This window comes from Rhodamnia argentea, chromosome 9 (genome assembly GCF_020921035.1).
Source record: "Rhodamnia argentea isolate NSW1041297 chromosome 9, ASM2092103v1, whole genome shotgun sequence".
NCBI lineage: Eukaryota > Viridiplantae > Streptophyta > Magnoliopsida > Myrtales > Myrtaceae > Rhodamnia > Rhodamnia argentea.
The window spans coordinates 24,919,197-24,938,354 of NC_063158.1; the positions used below are offsets into that span (position 1 = coordinate 24,919,197).

Sequence of the window (19,158 nt, forward strand, 5' to 3'; positions counted from 1 at the left end):
GTCCACGAGCGGTGCTGCGTGTAAATCGGCTAGAACAGGAGCTACGTCGCCGATGCGTTGGCCAGAGAACTTGCAAAAATCGTCTGGAGCTTGTAGGGCACGACTCGCTGATTCCGTCGTGGTGGTTGCGCGAGCACGTTGGGTAATATCGGGCAATAACTAGAGCAACGGTGATTAGTCAATAACCGGGATGTTGTTGCCGGCGGTGGAGGAATAAATCACCGTCGGGTGAAATTGTTGGGACGATCACTGGGGCTGCGATAGACTCGCTTCAATGAGCACGAAGAAAAGATGGGCTGATATTGATTCTCCCTTCGTGTCAACCCATGGAGGAGGAAGCAAAGAACTTCGTTCTTTTTTGTCTTTTCTCTCCGCAACTCCTCTTACGTTCTCCCTCTCACCGTCTCTGCCGTGTGTTCCAATATTGAATTTGGCCTCCTCTTAAACCCTAGGCTTAGCACTCTATTTATAGACTAAGGGTTTTCTAGTCCTAGTTGAAGTAGGACTCATCATCGACCGTCGGATTAAAAATTCTGATTTTCGAGAGTCCGATCTCATTAAAACTCATCAATAATTTTGGCCACAAGAGGGGTTGTCATGGGCTAGCCCAATTTCATGCTCTTGTGGGCTTGATTATGCATTCTCGGACTCAAATTGGGCTTTAATTAATTAAATGAATAATTAATTAAAAGCCTTTAACAATTAGGCGAGCAAAGTGAGCTGAATTAAACTTGAAAATAGGCTCAAGCCCTCTTAGAATTTTCGGCACACTCTCTAGCCTTAGTCGAAAATTTCAAACTAAGTTTGGTCCAGTTGCTATGTTCAATTAAGCTCTACATGACTGACAAATATGCAATGCATGGGGAATTAATTTTTGGTGAGAACTATAACTAATTCTCATTTTATGCTTGAAATGAATAATTTAATAAAAAAATCAAAATTTAGGTGTCAACAAGAAGTTCTTCTCCCCTAACCCTCTTTTCGATCACGCCCGCCTCTGCCGCCGCCCACCGCTAACCACCACCGGCCACGACCACCGCCACCCGCACCCCCCCCCCCCAGCCACCAACAGCCAACCACCGCTGCCCATGGCCGACCTCCACCAATCACCGCCCATCACTGCTCACAACCGACGCAGCATTCGGCGAATAACGCAAAAAAACCCTTGCTAAAGGAGAGAAATCTCGAAAATTCTATGAATATTATTGATGATGTGTTCAAAAAACGTGATAAACACCTTTTATAGGGTGTTATCCTAACCCTAGTCCAATTAGGAATCAAAATATTAAAAAACAAAAAATTACAAAAGTGCCACCGAAATAAAATTAAGCCCGAAAAATACTAAAAAAAAATAGGAAAACCCATCTAGACATTCTCGAACGGCCAAAATTCATCGTTAGTCACAGCCAAAGGCGGTGAGTATTGATCGGGACGCCGTTTCGCTTCAGCCTACCGAATTTGAGCTCAATCCGACGTCGTCGACTCGATCTCTTGGTTCTAGCTGCAAGACCGTTTCGCCTTCCGATTAGATTTGTGTTGATCCAATCGATCCAGAAACGTATTACTAATGACATCCGCATCATTCTCCTCTACTTGAGAAAAACTCGTCCTCGAGTTAGAATCGGAATCCGGATACATCGGCTCGGTTGACTCATGGAATGGCGACAAATCGGCAACATTAAAAGTGTTGGATATGCCCATGCTATGTGGAAGGTCTATGACATAAGTATTATCATTGATTCTTCTACCGACAGTATAAGGCCCATACTTCTTCTGCTGCAATTTATTGTAAGATCCAGCTGGTAACCGCTCCTTACGAAAAAACACCATGACCTGATCACCTACCTCAAACACCTGCTTTCGCTTGTGCTTATCTACAGCTGCCTTATACTTCTTATTAGCTTCCTCCAGCTTCGCCTCGACTTCATGATGCACTTCTACAATCTGTTTAGCCATATGATCCGCCGCAACACTTTTGTCTGTTTGCTTAGGCAAATGTATCAAATCTAGAGTATGCTGAGGCGCCTTTGTATAAACAACGGAAAAAGGCGATCCGCCAATAGAACTATGGACTGCATTATTATAAGCAAACTCTGCTTGAGATAAAGCAATATCCCACTGTTTCGGCTTGTCTCCACGGATGCTTCGAATCAAATTGCCCAGAGTTCTATTGACCACCTCTGTCCGACCATCGGTCTCCGGGTATGCTGTGCTACTAAAATTCAAAGAAGCGTCAAAGAGCTTCCACAAAGTCCTCCAAAAATGCCCTAGAAACTTACTGTCTCTATCAGAAGTAATAGATTTAAGCACTCCATGCAAGTGAACCACTTCTTTGAAAAATAATCTGGCCACACTTACTGCATCGGACGTTTTCCTACAAGGAATGAAGTGTGCCATCTTGGAAAATCTGTCTACTACAACAAAAACAGAATCTACGCCCCTTTGGGTTCGTGGCAAACCAAGCACAAAATCCATAGACAGATCTTCCCATATATTGTCGGGAACAGGTAAAAGCATGTATAGACTTGTATTCTTAGATTGCCCTTTAGCGGTTTGACAAACATAACATTTTTGCACGTACCTGCTGACGTCTCTACGCAATCGGGGCCGGTAAAATCGCTCCCTAACGGCAACAATAGTTTTGTCACGTCCCGGATGTGCAGCTAAACCTCCTTCATGTAAATCACGAATTACCTTCTCTCGTAATGAGATCCAAGGAAGGCAAAGCTGATTACCTCACATCGGATAACCATCCATGGCATAGAATTCTTGCACGGGTTGCCCAGGAACACATGACCCCCAAATCTGTCCAAAGTCATCATCGCTTGCATAATGATCTTTCATTTGCTCGAATCCCGGAATGTCTTGGCTTAACGTAATCAGCAAGCCAGCCCTTACGCTCAACGCATCGGCTACTACGTTCTGCACACCCGACTTGTGTTGTAATCTGAAAGGAAATTTTTGCAAGAATTGACACCAACGCGCGTGCATGTCTTTGCTAATTCTCTTCTGACTATTCGAGATACTTCAAAGCTTCATGATCGAATATAGCACGAATTCTTTTCCAACCGGGATAATGCTCCCTGTGTCTTCAACGCCCTTACGACAGAATAAAATTCTTTGTCATAAGTACTCCACTTCTGTCTCGCTTCGCTAAGCTTCTCTCTGAAATAGCAAATTGGTTTGCGCTCTTGAGATAAAACAGCTCCTATGCCCACTCCACTAGCATCACGGTCCACTTCAAACAGTTTATCAAAATTAGGTAAAGCCGTAACAGGCACGGTACATAACTTTTCCTTCGGAATAGCGAAACTACTCTCGGTTTCCTCCCCCCATACAAATTTACCTTTCTTCATACACTCTGTAATTGGGGCCGCAATAGTACTGAAATTTTTAATAAAACGCCTATAAAAGGTAGCCAACCCATGGAAACTCCTAACTTCGGAAACGGTTTTAGGAGCTGGCCACTCTCTTATTGCTCTAACTTTCGCCTCATCCACCTCTATTCCCTCGGCGGTGATAATAAATCCCAAGAATAACAACTTATTAGTAAGAAAACTGCACTTCTTAAGATTTACAAACAGCTTATTGATCCGCAAAGCTGTCAATACCTCCCTCAAATGCATCAAATGCTCCTCCTCGGTTCTACTATAAATCGGGATATCATCAAAATAAACTACGACAAATTTGCCAATAAAAGATTTCAAAACCTGATTCATAAGCCTCATGAAAGTGCTTGGAGCATTAGAAAGCCCAAACGGCATCACCAACCACTCATACAACCCCTCTTTTGTCTTGAAAGCTGTCTTCCACTCATCGCCGGGCCGAATACGAATCTGATGATATCCGTTCTTCAAATCCAGCTTCGAGAACCACTTAGCGCCATGTAACCTATCCAGCATGTCATCCAATCTTGGAATAGGAAACTTGTAGCCCACAGTTATCTTGTTGATGGCTCTGCTATCTACGCACATCCTCCAACTCCTATCTTTCTTAGGAGTTAATAGGGCAGAAAAAGCACATGGGCTCATACTATTCTGAATATGCCCCTTTCGCAGCAACTCCTCAACTTTCTCCTTTAGAATCTCGCTCTCCTTTGGACTCATCCTGTAGTGCGGAAGGTTAGGCGGACTAGCACCAGGAATTAAGTCTATATGGTGCTGAATATCGCGCATAGGAAGCAACCCGTCTGGAACCTCCTCGGGCATCAACTCGCTAAATTCCTTCAATAAAGGTCTAACCGATTCGAGTTGCTCCTCTACTTGTTGTTCGGCCTCTGCCTCAATTGCCCGCTTTACTATCAAAACATGAATCTCCCTAGTCTCCTTAATTTCAGAGTCAAATTTCCTTGTAAGGGTAAGGAAATTACTTCCAAGAACCTGTTTGCTTTTGTTCTTTAGGGGCAGCAATGTATACTTCACACCATCCTTCACAAGATTATACTGATTGCTCCTCCCCGAATGTTGAGCATCTACATCAAATTGCCACGGCCTCCCAAATAACACGTGACATACATCCATGTCTACCACATCACAATACAATTCATCATGATATTTACCAATGGAGAATAGAATTTTACATCGCTCGATCACCCGAATGCTGTCTGCTCCAGATTTAATCCATCCTAACGTGTATGGGTTAGGATGCTTCTCCACGGGCATGCCTAGCTTCTTCACTGCTTCTTTCCCAATAATGTTCTCCATGCTCCCACTGTCAATGACCACAGCGAAGATTTTTCCCAGAATGGTACATCGGGTTCGGAATAACCGATGTCGCCGCGAATCACCCTCCTGTTTTGGGGCTAACATCATCCTGCGCACAACACAATTCACCTCCTCTTCCTCTTCTTCAAAATCATCCTCATCGCCATCCGGTTCACAACAATATTCATCTTCCTCCTCTTCCCTCGCTGCCACATTAACTGTCTTTCTCTGAGGGCATTCATTAGATTTGTGCCCAGGTTGATTACACCTGTAACACTTTATCCCCACCGGTTTAGCGTAAGGATTTGGGTTCGCAGATTTCTGCGCTTGCGTTCCCTTATACATCGCCTCGTTCATAGGGCGCTTCTCCACCGCCTTATCATCTCGACTCCGCTCTATGTTATAGCGATTGTTGAAGTCGCTTTTCTCTACGAAACTGTTCGAACCGCTACCTTTATAGTTCTCGTAGCCCCTCTTACCTCGTTCTTGCTGCATCATCTCTGCCTTCATCGCCATGTTCTTCGCTTCAGACTGATTCCTTAAAAATCGTACTCCAATCTTATCTCGGATGAAGGGCTTCAACCCGGCTCTGATACCAACCGTAACGGCCTTGGGCCCCACGCGCTTCCGCTGCGCCACTACGATAAATTCTGCCGTGTACTCATGTACGGACCGATTACCTTGCGGGCAACGTTGATATTGTTGGAACATAATCTGCTCATAATCGGGAGGAAGGAACTCCCGCTTTAGCAATCTTCTCATCCTCTGCCAAGTTCGAACTCGCTCTTTTCCTTCTCTCTCTCTCCTATTCTGCAATCTCTCCCACCATGCGGATGCACCCCCCTTCAATCTACGGGCTACTAATCGCACCTTTTTCTCACTAGGGGTTTCCATATAATCGAAGAATTTATCTATATCAGCAACCCAATCCAGAAATTCCTCTATTCCCGGACCTCCATTAAAAAAAGGGATATCGACTTTTAGTTTAAAGTCGTTACCTTCACGATCGTCATAGCGTCGCCTGCCGTCTCTTCTTCCACGATCGTTGTAACGTCCCCTTCGATTTCCTCCATAATTGTTCCGGTTTGCATAATCATCACGTTCTTCATCCGAAACTTCGGTCTCCTCTTCTTCCGAACTCTATGAATAAAGAGGATTATCCCGCCTGCGAACAGGAACAGGCCTATCGACAAGGTCACCGCGAGCAAAATCTGCACCCGGCCTTACGCCATGTCGCCGATTCCGATTCACATCAACGCCGAGACCCTCGAATCGATCTGCTATCTCGTCAAATCGCTCTTCGAAACGACGAAGGCCTTGATCAAATCGTTGATCTATGCGTTCCATTAAACGCTGCTCCAAACGTTGCGGCGCGTCGTCCCCAAGGATTGGGGCTCCGGTCTCCCGAACATCGTCACGAAGACCACCGCCCGTCACCATAGGCTCTGATACCACCCGACGCAGCGTTCGGCGAATAACGCAAGAAAACCCTTGCTAAAGGAGAGAAATCTCGAAAATTCTATGAATATTATTGATGATGTGTTCAAAAAACGTGATAAACACCTTTTATAGGGTGTTATCCTAACCCTAGTCTAATTAGGAATCAAAATATCAAAAAATGGAAAATTACAAAAGTGCCACCGAAATAAAATTAAGCCCGAAAAATACTAAAAAAAATAGGAAAACCCATCTAGACATTCTCGAACGGCCAAAATTCATCGTTAGTCACAGGTGAAGGCGGTGAGTATTGATCGGGACGCCGTTTCGCTTCAGCCTACCGAATTTGAGCTCAATCCGACGTCGTCGACCTGATCTGTTGGTTCTAGTTGCAGCACCATTTCGCCTTCCGATTAGATTTGTGTTGATCCAATCGATCCGTAAACGTATTACTAATGACATCCGCATCAACAACCATCGCCAATTGCCGACCATCATCGGCCGCCGCCCACCGCATACCTCCGCCGGCCACCACCTACCGCCACTCACAATCGCCCTCCGTTGCCAACCACCGTCAACCTCCGCCGGCCGCTACTATTCGCCAACCACCGCCCGAGGCCAACATCCACCTGCCGCGACTACCGCCCCCGCCGTCGACCACCGCAGATCCCCATTGCTAGAAAAATCAACTTCTGCTTATGAGTAGAAGTTGATTTATGAAGTAGAAGTATTACCATGCGCCCTAAACGAACGAGCAAGGTTGTCCGAACCTGATGGAAGAGGCCTATAAATATAGGTCTCATGTACTAGTTTGTCATTAAATCGAGAGAGATACCACATGGCTCTTTTAGATGGGTCCGTAATTAAAATTCTTGAGGGATTGTTGTCTTCGACGGAGAACCAGCAAAGGAATAGACAAAATAGCAAAGCTCCGCTGGTGTTATGGACGAGTCGAGCTGCAGGAAGTGCGACCATGAGGCAAGGAGCGTGGATCTTGCGAGATACTGACCACGGTTGGGCCCGTCCGTGGAGTGGTGCTCGTCTATGGCTCTGCGGGAGTTGTCGTGCTTACGCTTTGGCAAGCTGAGCATTAGGAAAGACGCAATCTAGGCATTGATCCCCTCTCTCTCTCTCTCTCTCTTTTTGCTATCCTTCTATTATTGTGCCGTTTATGTCTTATCACTGATATGAAACTGTTATTTAACATAAAACATAGAGAAATCAATGTAGAGAATCTGTGCTAATTTGTATCCGAAGCTAGGGCAAGTAAGGAAAGCACTTAAGCTTTCTTTTGCTGCCGTGAGCTTGAAATAAGATCAGCGAACAAAACCAATCTGCAGCTCTTCAAGTCGAGGCTTGGTGAACGACAAAGAAGCCCCCATGGTTGACAAGTGGCAATGAATCACTTGAGAGAACATCTGGACTGCAACCACCGAAAGACCTCTCTCGGATTTGTGGCCCTTAATATTGCGAAAGTACAACAACAAAGTGGGGCTATTCCTTTGTCACGACCGCAATGGAGCTCTCCGTTCCCCCACGGCTCAAGCCGCCTGTCAGATCTCCATGGAGCTCCTTTCTATACGAGAAAAGATGAAGAGCAAGACAAACGTGACCTCATATTAAATGGCATAGCAGGGGCCCACAAGGCAATTTTCTTCAACAAGATCGGCGCCCTCCAATTTTTCACGGCATGCGGCCATGCGCATACGTCAGTAAAGGGGAGAAGAAAATGGACGTACAAGAGCCTTACTTTCCTCTTTCTTTGACCCATATAAATGAGTCCCACCATTGCACTTTTCTTCCTGCACGTCAACTCCATGCTTTCTTGAAGATGCTTAAACGAGGAGGACAAGAGGACAACTATTCTTCTTTAATGTGCAGCCAAGAAAGATCAATAAAAGATTGGCCAATTATCCTCATGCGGCAGGAGTCAACAAAATACATGGGCCAGTCACGAAAGTCCTAAAACTTATTATAAAAGTATAATTAAATTTTAAAATTTATAAAAATTACAATCAAGTCGTAAAAGTTATCAAATTGGTGTAGTGAAATTTCTTCGTTAATATTGACGTACATTTATTTAATCATTTCTCTCTCCTATATGGCATATGCTTAAGTGACTTATTCCACATGTGTAAAATCACGCCATTTGGCTGATTTGCTTCTCCAAAAACGGCGTCGTCTCCTTCATAATCGAATGGAACTTCTAACTGAGTTTGCCTCAAATCGTTTGAATCCTAACAGCCGTTTAACTGAGTTTGCAAAACCGTGCCATTTTGGCTGATTTACTTCATCACCAAATTCAACATCGTCTCCCTCTCTTCTTCCTCAAACATTCGAGCCCCAAATCGCTTCTCTTTGCCCCAAACACGGTGCACACAATTGCCTTAGTGGCAGATCCATTTTTATGTCATTGTCAAATTCATTTTTTTGTTTGGTCCAAATTGCCATGCATTCATCCAGGCCAAATCCACTAGATTTTCGCCATAGCAGAAGAGACTTCCTGTCTGCAAATGGAGTCAAAGAATTGATCCAGCTAGGCCCTTATAAATGCAAATTCTTTATCGGTCGAACTGACGAGAAGTATCAGAGAACTCATGGAGATTCATTGACCATGCATTAATTTAATAGCTCATGCGCTCTTCATCACATCCATTATTCTCCCCCTCTTAACATAGCGATAATACCATATACGATGGCAGAAAATTGAAAAATGTCAGCATTACGCTCTGTCAAAGTTGGAACGATGCCTTTCTGTTCTGATCCTTGAGTGTCGCATTTATCTTCGCCAATTATCACTCGATACAACCAAATGCACACGTCCACGTAACGCTTCTCCTTGTAAGCTGGGGTCATGTCTACGCCCTCACTCGACGAGTAAGCATCCAAGCATAGCAAGAGAGCTTTGCGTTGGCGCTGTTAAAATTTTCGCTTCAGTAGTCGCTTAATGTACTTGGTCGTGTCCGTCAAGTTGGCATGTAAAAGCTTGAGCCCGATCAAACCTAGTTGCTCAAGATCCGCCTAGTGGCTCTTCGGGTCTGACCCAAGAGAATTCACGCAAAAAGTCGAAGTTATAGTCTGGATGGCTGTCGGCAAGCTTCTTGCAGATGTCCTTAACAATGTCCTTTCCAGATTGGACGCGGTCGAAGATGAGGAAAAGGATCAAGGAGAGGCAAAAGATCGAGAATGCACGATTCATTTTCTTCCCATGAAGATAGGAATTTTTCACTAAGTTTTCCTATGAAGACGGCTATTTGTAAGGATCTGTTATGTTGTATACTGACAAAAGTTCATTTATTGTATTGGCCAATCTAATTGGATTTGGTTCTTCCAGATATTCACATTTGCGTTGCCTTGTTGACATCGGTGAAGAATGGGAAATGCAAGTGTAGCGGCCAAGAAAGATTTGCATCAAGTCATTCATGTTCATCCAAGTCACAATCGTGTTCCTAATGTCCATTCGAGTACTATATAGCTGTTCCACTTTGTTCCATATTTTTAGTGTAACTATCCATAATGTGTGTAATTTTTTTACTTTTGATTGGAAGGAAAATTTTTCATTTCACATGAAAGAAGAGGTACTTAATCTCAAGACAAAATGAAAATTCAATAAAAGCAAGTGAAATTGAAATACGAATCAACTTAGTATAGTTTGCGAAAACTCGCTCATTTCACAAAAACAGATCTGTCATGGCGTCAAAGCATAACCAGCAGCCTATTATCGAAGTTCGCATCATCATTAATGATGAGCACACGACCAGATTTCCCTCTCTCAGTAGCTACAACTTTGGTAAAAAGCAATTTTTTTTTTCTTCTGACTGAGAAAATTAACTTTAAGAAGGCTAGATATATGACTTAAGCGCACATATATATAGTTACTTTTCTCAAGTTATTGAAAATGTTTAAAATTGATCCTATGTGTGTCGAAATGACGTATCGAGATGCTGGACTCTCATCGCTAGCTTCTCTAGAGTGTTGACCACATGTCCATCGTATGTCGGAGAGTATTGGACTGTAAGAGACTATCGGACACGAAGCGAAGTGACGCGAATGCTCCCGAAAAGTGTCGATACTTCCTGGCATACAAGGGCTTCCCTCTAGAGAGGAAAGGCAATATCATTTTCAGCCTTGGGATAACTCATCGAGGCACCACCTTGAGAGACATAATCCTTATAGACATTGGCATAAATATGTTACAGTTGTGAATGGCAAAATACACAAGCTCGTAGGCCGGGTCCCAGAACACGTGGGAGCCAGTCTCTAGCAGGCAATGATAGAGGTGCTCAGCGATAGCGATAGGGTTCCAATGGCTGGGTGTCTGCAACTTACGAACACGCTGCAGTTTCGAGGGATCGCGCTTGTGTCTTATACAAGGACAAGCAAGCTAGCAGTAGTAGTAGAACGATTGCTAAGGCGTACATTTTCTTCTTTGTTTGGAACAACTTCCATCCAACCCCGGGATTTGCACCTTTCACGATCCCAAAAAGTCATGAAAGTCCAATCTGGACATATACGCCGGGAAAATCCCCAGGCCTTAGCGAGCCTTGCCAATGACCGGCGAGGCGGGAGCGACCTTACCGGCCATTGCCTCTGGCCGATTGTCTAGGTCCGGCATCGACAGGAGGAAGAAGGAAGGGAAGAAGGGGAAAAAAAAAGGAGAGAGACAGAAAAACAAGAATAAAACAATAACTAAATAATTTTAAAAAATTGAAATATTATTAAAATTTATTCACGTCATCCCGTCACGTAACACGGTCGATGTCCATGTTTGCAATTTTCGAGCAAAATTGACCACATTGACTGTATTGACACGTGTATAAAAAATTTAGGACTTAATTGGTAAAAAAAAAGGGAGGATTTATGACTAAATTAGCACAATTACAATAGGTTTTTGACTTTTTTAGGCCTAAAAAACTCCAACTTTAGCTATTGTCCCAATTTTACCTTTTAATTCATAAAAAACCTCCAAATTTATGTTTGGTGTCAATTATACCCTAAACTTGTTTTGTTCCATAAAAAACTATCAATTTAGGTCATGTCCCAATTCTGCCCTAAACTTTTGTTGTCCTATGAAAAACTAGTAATTTTACCCTTCAAACCCAATTTTACCGTCCAGTCTCAATTTTAACCTAAAATTTTTAGAGTCTCATAAAAAAACCACAAATTTTTACTTGAGTCACAAATCTACCCCTATTAGTCCTCCTTACAAATTGAAACTAGACCTAAAGTTTGAATTAAAGAAAAAGTTGAGGGTAGAATTAGCACTGGACTTAAAGTTAAGAGTTTTTTATAAGGCAAAAAAGGAATTTATGGAAGAATTAGGACTGGACCTAAAGTTGAGAGTTTTTTGTGGGAAAAAAAAGTTTATGGTAGAATCGATATTGCACCTAAAGTTAGAGGTTCTTTATGAGATAAAAGGTAGAATTAAAACAAGACTTTTTTCTTTTTCTTTTTCTTTTTCTTTTTGTTGAAAGAACAAGAGTTAAAGTTGAAGGTTTTTTAGAGTATGAGACCGACTTGTTTGATAATATTCTCTCTCTTCCCTTTAAATACCCTATAAATCGTAAATATCAGGTGAGACGTGAGCTTAAACTTGAATTTGGAGACTTAAAATGGTGTTGTTTTAAGTCACACGTCCAAATTTATTCCTTAATCAAAAAGTAACGCCATATTTTGACTTTCTTTGATTTTATTAACAAGAAGAATATGCGCAGCAAAACTAATTAGTTTCTTTTGTGATAAAAAAAATACTTTCCGCGAAATGTATTATCGTGAAAATAATTAGTTTCTTTTGTTTAATGATTTAGAGAAAGTAGTCCTCTTCTTGTCAGAAGAGGAAATAACCTTCTCTCAATCTAAACTTACTATTTTTAGTCCATGAAAAACGTTTTCGGTATATCAATTAGTCCTCCGTCATCCAAAACGTCAGAAATTCAGAAAGTAATCTCCCAAAAACAAATTTTTCTTTAAATAAACGGACCCCCGATTCAAGAAGAGAATTCGAGGAGGATGCTTTTCAATCAATCTGACAAACCAAGAGAACTCGGATGCGAGTTTCATTTGGTACTCGAGCTAAACTCCGAGTCCATGTTATAGTTTTCTTTCCAAGACCAAAGTATAAGGAATCCAACCTTGAGCCATAGGTCCTTCGCCTCGCTCCATGGCGCCTAAGCTTGACAATTAATCTCGATCAAACGTTAATTTGAGTATTGATTTTTCAATGTTAGGATGCACGTATGAGTTTTGTTAGAGAAGTTCTAATTACAAAATTGATGTGGTGATGAGCAGTTAATATATCTTAATTGACTCATAACTTATTGACTTAAGCCTTTGAGTGAAAGAGGGTTCAACTGAATATATTAATGGGCTCGGACTTGAGCTCCTCTTGGCGATCTCCCTAGGCAAAGGTATCGGACTTCTGTTGTGCTCTTCCCAATAAATGGCATCAAAGCCGATGGTTGATTGATGACCCACTCCTAATATGTATCGATATTTAGTGAATATCTCGATGGATGAATCTAGTGGCCAACGCGGTTTCTGAACAGGTGGGCGTTGTGGTGTAGCAGATCGTAGTTCCCAATTTTCTAACTAGGAAACGGTCTCTGTTAGCTTTACTGGCTTTCCGAGATGATAGAAATAGGAAGAAAAGGCGTAGATCCCTTTCTGTTGTTAGCAGGATTCATTACTATATTCAATTATTTCAGAATTTCTACTATAAGAGAAGAGTGAAGATTTGGAAATCTCTTTTTTTATGTTGAAGGAAAGTTCCCTATCTCCGAATACCAAGCACTAAGACGAGCACCGAGGTCTGTCTTTTGGCAATAAGGAATAGTGATCGCGCTCTTGGTGCCTTAAAAGGACACTAGGAAAAGGCCTAATCGCTGCAATTGATAGAGTAGGAGTAGGAGTAGGAGCTAGTTTTGGTATTTCCCACAAATGCTCACTTTCAAACCCGATGAATTTGATCTTGCTTGCAAGAACCGAGATTCTCACTTTTATCTCATTCTTGATCTTGAAATCATTTGATTCCGTCCGAATTCTCTCCTACTCCTACTCCTTCTTTTCCTTCACTGTTGTTGGTCCTTTGTTTGTAGTGGCCATTGTTAAAAAAAAAAAACCCATGTCGGCTTGATAGCACAAGCACAATCCACTACCCATCTCTCTCCCGAGAGTGAGGAAAGGACGAGTACCATCGAGTTCGGAGCCAAAAACGGACTCACGAGGGCCGGATGGACTTTGATGGAGATTTAAGTTGAGATATATTTATGCAGAATGATACCCGAATTAAGGGAGAGCAAACCCAATCTTGGAGCTCGCACATGAGGAGGAGATTATTTAGATGCATGTGTGAGTAGTATTAAAGCAGTCTCACTTTGGAGAATTGATGTGGAGTTGAGCGGTTAATATATCATAATTGACCTATAACTCATCAACTTAAGCTTTTAAGTAAATGTGGGTCCAACTGAATATAATAATAGACTTGGACTTGGGCTCCCTCTTGGCGATCTCCCTGGATGAAAGTATCGGACTTCTGCGCTTTCCCAACACTCAAGCCAAATTGGAATACAATTCTATTTTCTGTTCTTTGTTTTACTTTATTTTTTTGTTTTTTTGGCCTTTTTTTTTTTTTTGGGTCACTTGTGCATTTGACCCCTTTCTCCTTTTTGTCTTTTTCTCTCTCTTTAAAAAGGAATTAGTAATGGCGGTCAAAAGAAACTCGAAAGGAATTCATAAGTTGGGCTCTTTGCTCACCTTCACAAAACGACAAGCACTCCGTGGGCCCCGAGTTGGGCCCCACAAGGCCCAAAAAGATTATTATCCGTCCAACGTGCCCATCACACCCGGCCACAACTTGCATTATTGCACATTTATTATTATAAAATTAAAAGACAAACAAGATTAAATTATTCAAGCTATAATTAAAACCTGATTACGCATCCTGAACCAATAATTATGCATCCCCCTGATTATTTTTATTGTCGCCATAATTAAGCTCTCCACTTCACCTGATCCCGAAAAGACCCCCCACGTGCCCTGTCATTTCGCGACACGTGTCACGACAAGGGCGTGGGGGTCAGGTGGGCCCCGCCCGATGGCCAGTTTAGGGTACGTGTCGTCAGATGTCTCGACGAGGACTGCTTGGAGAGGCCTAACAATTGCGGCCACGTGGAGGCGGGGCCCACAGCGGGGACAGGTCATGGAGAGTTTTTTTTTTGGCGGTACATTGAAGTATGACGTGTCAAGGCTTTAAGGAAAATATGAGGATGGGTTGATTGTGACAATTTTGTCTTGAAATAATTAATAAGTGCAAGAATAGAACCACCCACCGTGCATATCTGACCTTACGGAATTTAATTAACACGAGGTTTAGATACAATGACGTGTCAGAAACGACTAATGAAGCTCTTAACGATAGTTTTGAAAGTACGATAGTCTTGAAACCCAAACTTCTAGAAGGTGTCGCGTCATAATTACGTGGGATCGCAATTTTTCTAACTGAGTAATCGAATATTTATTTCATTCCTTCTTTAGGGAATTTAGCAAAATTAATTGGGTGAATATGACAAAGTTAGCCATACGTGACACAAATAGCCAAACTTTTTTTTTTGTCTCGCTAAAAATCCTAAACCTACACATTATGACAATAATACCCCAAGCTTTTTTTGTTTCATAGAAAAAACCCCAAAATTAAACTAGTGTGACAAATATATTATAGATGAAATTGTGGTATACGGAATATACGTTACATGTGTAGGATATTTGTGTCACAATGGACAAGTGTTGGATTTTTGATGACGCAAAAAGGTTGGGGGTATTTGTGTTACCATGAACATATTTTGAGATTTTCGGTGATATATCCCAAATTAATTCTCTACCAAATTTTTGTGAGCCTATGGAACTACTTACTCATTGTAAAACCAATAGCTGTATGGAAATAGTGTTAATTACAATATGTATCTAGCATACGACGGGAATACGGGTACGCGAATAATAACTATTCTCTTCTCGAGTTCTATTTTCGTTCACAAATAAATCTTTCTATTTTTATTCCTTTGATGAGTTTCTGAGCAGAGACACCGGTTTAATAACGATATAAAATTTTTATTCTTGGAATAAGAAGTCGTTTGATAATAACAACAAATTTCTACAGTAGCAGGCCGTTGGGCCTCGGTTGACGACCGGCTGACGATGACGGGTGGACAGAGATTAGCGGATGGCGAACGGCAAAGGATGGACAAGAGCTACCGATCGGAGGCTGGAGGCGGGCGATCGGTGACCGGCAAACGACAAATGGCGATCAACGATCGATGACCAACAGACGCCTACCGGTGACCAAGTAGCAAGGGCCGGAGACATGAGAAAGAGGGAGTGAGCAATGAGAAGAATTCTTAGTTTTATTTCTGTCTCGGAAATAGAAAAGTAGAAAATTGTTATTTCTTATTTTTATTCCAAACCTATTTTTGTGCCAAAAATTTTTCCAAAAAAGTAGAAAATTGCTATTTCTTGTTTCTGTTCAAACCTATTTTTGTGCCCAAAATTTATCCCAAAAATAAAATAAAAAATTGAAATTGCACTACCAAATGGATTATATGCTAAACCTATTTACCGTAGAAAAAAATATAGAAAAATAGCGAAATCAAATTGTTGTCATGTGCTCCGAACAATCGGGTACTCTTTCGGTCTTAAATTTTGTCCAAAAATTTCGACAAATTACGTATCCCCAAAATATAATTGGATATTATGAAAAGGCACTGCATATTTTATTGATTAAAATTGGTCAAATAACTAGGGAAAAATCCAAAAAGGGCCCGAAGTCCTCATGTTTTATCAAATAAGGGCCCCAAGTGAACATTGTTTCAAAAAAGGCCCGAAGTCCTCATGTTTTTTCAAATAAAGGCTCCAAATGAACACTATTTCAAATAAGGGCTTGAAATGATCATAAAATCTCAAAAAAGAGCTTGATTTAAAAGCATTTTAGTCTTTTTACTTATTTAATTTTTTTTCTTTTTTATTGTAGTTTTTGTTATCCGTTTCCTAAAAATAAAATAAAAAAGAGGAAGTGGACGTTTACTGGTTGGACGGATAGCCCTCCCGCCTGTGGCCACCGCCCCACTGCCGGAGGGAGGTAGGCAGGGGTGGCACAGGCTGGTGGGGTCGCCGGCGGCCACAAGCGGGAGGGGCGACCCTTTCGCCTGTGCATAGTTTTTTTTTTTTTAATCAGAAAAAGAAAAAAATAATAAAAAAATTAAAATATAAAATGACGAAAACGCTCTTCAGGCTAGACCATTTTTTGAAACATTATAACCACTTCGGGCTCTCAATTGAAATGTACTATGTCACTTCGGACCATTATTTGAAACATAGTTCATTTTGGGCCCTTATTTGAAAAAATAAAAGGACTTCATGCCCTTTTTTGGATTTTTCCCGAATAACTAAATAATTTTCAAAATCGGGTTAGTTCTATCATTTATTAGAAAAGCTTTAATTATTATAAAATCAGTCTGCAATTTTACACTGACAAATACAGAGTCAAACCAAGAGGGGGTAATTCGTAATAATGTCTCGGAACACCGATTTATCTTAGTAATATCCGCTCATATAAAAAGTAATTTTCCAAAATTGGCAAATCCATATAGTGGAAAGTCGAATACAAACTCCACATAAAAGGTAAGTTTCCCGTCATTTTACCTTCCCGAGTCGAGTCTCGATAAGAACACCTACCGACGTCATTCCTCGATCAATTTTCTTGTCACATTCAAGGCACGCGCCCACGCCCTCTCGTGTCTACGCTTATATCATTTCTGGTTTTGATTTAAATATAATTTTTCTTTTCAGTTCGTCTTACCCTCTCTTCTCCCTCGAACTTTTACTTTGCCTATTTACAAAACTCGAAATAGATATGGTCTTAGTCGATATCCAATCCCCCTAATTCCTCAATGTGGAATCGGTATCTAGATAGTCCGGTTCCCGATTTTAGCGGGAATCGGATCGATGAACTGCCCACTTGGAACGACAAATTTTTAATTTTTTATATACAAAGAAAGAGACTTGCACAGTTCTTTACCGGTTCTTGAAATGAGATTCTAGGCTAAGAAAGGGACTTGCATAGAAACAAATACAATTCCCTTACTTACATTGAAGCTGTCCATTTTATAGGGAAATGTAATCAATAAGCCAATATAGTTCTTTACCCTTCTTTTATTTTATCGGTTTTATTGGACCGCTCAAGAACCGAACAGGACCAGTTTGGTCTCCTATTTCTACAATTGAGAACCGAGACCACATATTTGATTTTCCATTTATGAGGGAATCGGACTAACACGAATCATGCTCAACCTTAACGTGGAGTCCCCATGTCGGAGAAGTCATTCTCCATTGCAGTCATCCGTCACGTGTTTTGACACGTATGCATATGCTAAGAGGTAGTATATTTTTGCTGGAGGTTTCAATTTGGGCTTTTAGTGAGATGAAAATTTAATTTGGGTGGTACTAATCTGATACTTTTTGGGAGGTGAAAATTGATTTGAGACTAAAATAAGAAATTAGAATGGATTTGGTAGCATGTTATTAACTCATTTGATTATGATTCGTCATTTCTTAGACAGTTCCGTAGCCGTCTCGGCGCCTTCCATTTTCTCCATAATCAATTATTGGGGGGTGGTGTCCGACTCCCACATGAAATGAACCCGAAATTCAAATGAAATTCACCCCCAGACCCTGCTATAAATACATGTCCTTTCCTCAAGGCCAAGTCTACAATACTAGAGAAATCGAAATAGGGAACCATAATAGTTAGCTCTCTTTTTTTTGTTTTTACATGATTTTCGTATTTATGAGCTTCGTCTCTCAGAAGGGTCGACGGCAGAAAATAGCTTACTCGCCGGAAACCGACCGCCTTTTATGGCCAAAGGCCGGAGACTGACGATAAGCCTGAGCGAGAGATACTTGGGGAGCTACAGCTCTGGCGATGGCCATGGAGTCAATGGCGCTGACGTGTCCGAGCTCGGAGAGGAGGACATTTGGTCGGCGGTGGACGATGTGGTGCCCACGGGCGGCCGAAACGCCGACGACCCGCGGGGCGCGTGGACCCCACGAGCCGCCAACGGGAGCATGGGCATCGGCGGAAGCGGCGGCGGCCGTGGGATCCCGGGCGACGGCGGCCGCGCGGGGGGGCTGTCCCTGGCTCTCATGGATTCGGGCGTGACGGCGTCCCCGAGGATCGTGCACCAGTTCCGCGGGAACGAGGCCGGCGTGCCGTCGCCGCGCGGGCGGCAGCTGGCGTCCTCGGCGCCCGTGAACGTGCCCGACTGGAGCAAGATATACCGGGCCGACTCGGTCGAGTCGCTGCACGACTCGGACGACACGTTCGACGACGGGGACGCGGAGATGATGCCGCCGCACGAGTACCTGGCGCGGGAGCACGCGCGGAACCGGAAGGGGGCGGCGGCCACGTCGGTGTTCGAGGGGGTGGGCCGGACCCTCAAGGGCCGCGACCTGAGGAGGATCCGCGACGCGGTCTGGAGCCGAACCGGGTTCGATGGGTAACCGAGTCGGACTGAGTGATTCTTTTCTTGATAGAGCTAAATTTTTTGGGGGGGCAATGATCGGCGGAGTGGGACTCGGACTGAACCGAGTCGGACTCGGAACGAGTGAGCTCATGCATAATTGAAGTTCCCGTGGACTTGTCCCAGTTCTATATTTTCCTTTTTTTTATTTTCCTTATTTTTTTCGCATTTAGTGTATATTTTTTTAAATGAAACGAAAAATGTTTTCACTTGATTCACTATTTGCCGTTCACCCTTTTTTTTATATTTTGAAATTCCTGCTTAAGGGTCGAAAAATAAATAAATAAATAAATAAAAGGAAGCAAGACCACGATGATGCTGAGGGCAATGGACCAATTTGTTCTGTCCTCTTTGGATGTGGCCGTGTTGAAGACAGCCAGACAAATTAGTATGGACGAAAAATCGAGCTAAGAAGCTATGATTGATGACATAGAAGAGCAATAACATTCGAT

The 19,158-nt window shown here is 42.4% G+C and overlaps 1 protein-coding gene across 1 annotated transcript; it reads left to right on the forward strand.

The window, feature by feature from the left end:
• The first annotated feature begins 17,880 nt into the window (after nucleotides 1-17,880).
• Nucleotides 17,881-18,852, forward strand: LOC115742922. Its single transcript, XM_030677461.2, has one exon. The coding sequence runs from the start codon at nucleotides 18,042-18,044 to the stop codon at nucleotides 18,684-18,686; it is 645 nt and encodes a 214-aa protein (XP_030533321.1). The 5' UTR covers nucleotides 17,881-18,041; the 3' UTR covers nucleotides 18,687-18,852.
• The last annotated feature ends 306 nt before the right edge of the window (nucleotides 18,853-19,158 follow it).

Bases quoted from the DNA above. Each gene is read 5' to 3' on its own strand.
- LOC115742922 (XM_030677461.2), top strand. From the start codon at position 18,042: ATGGCCAAAGGCCGGAGACTGACGATAAGCCTGAGCGAGAGATACTTG.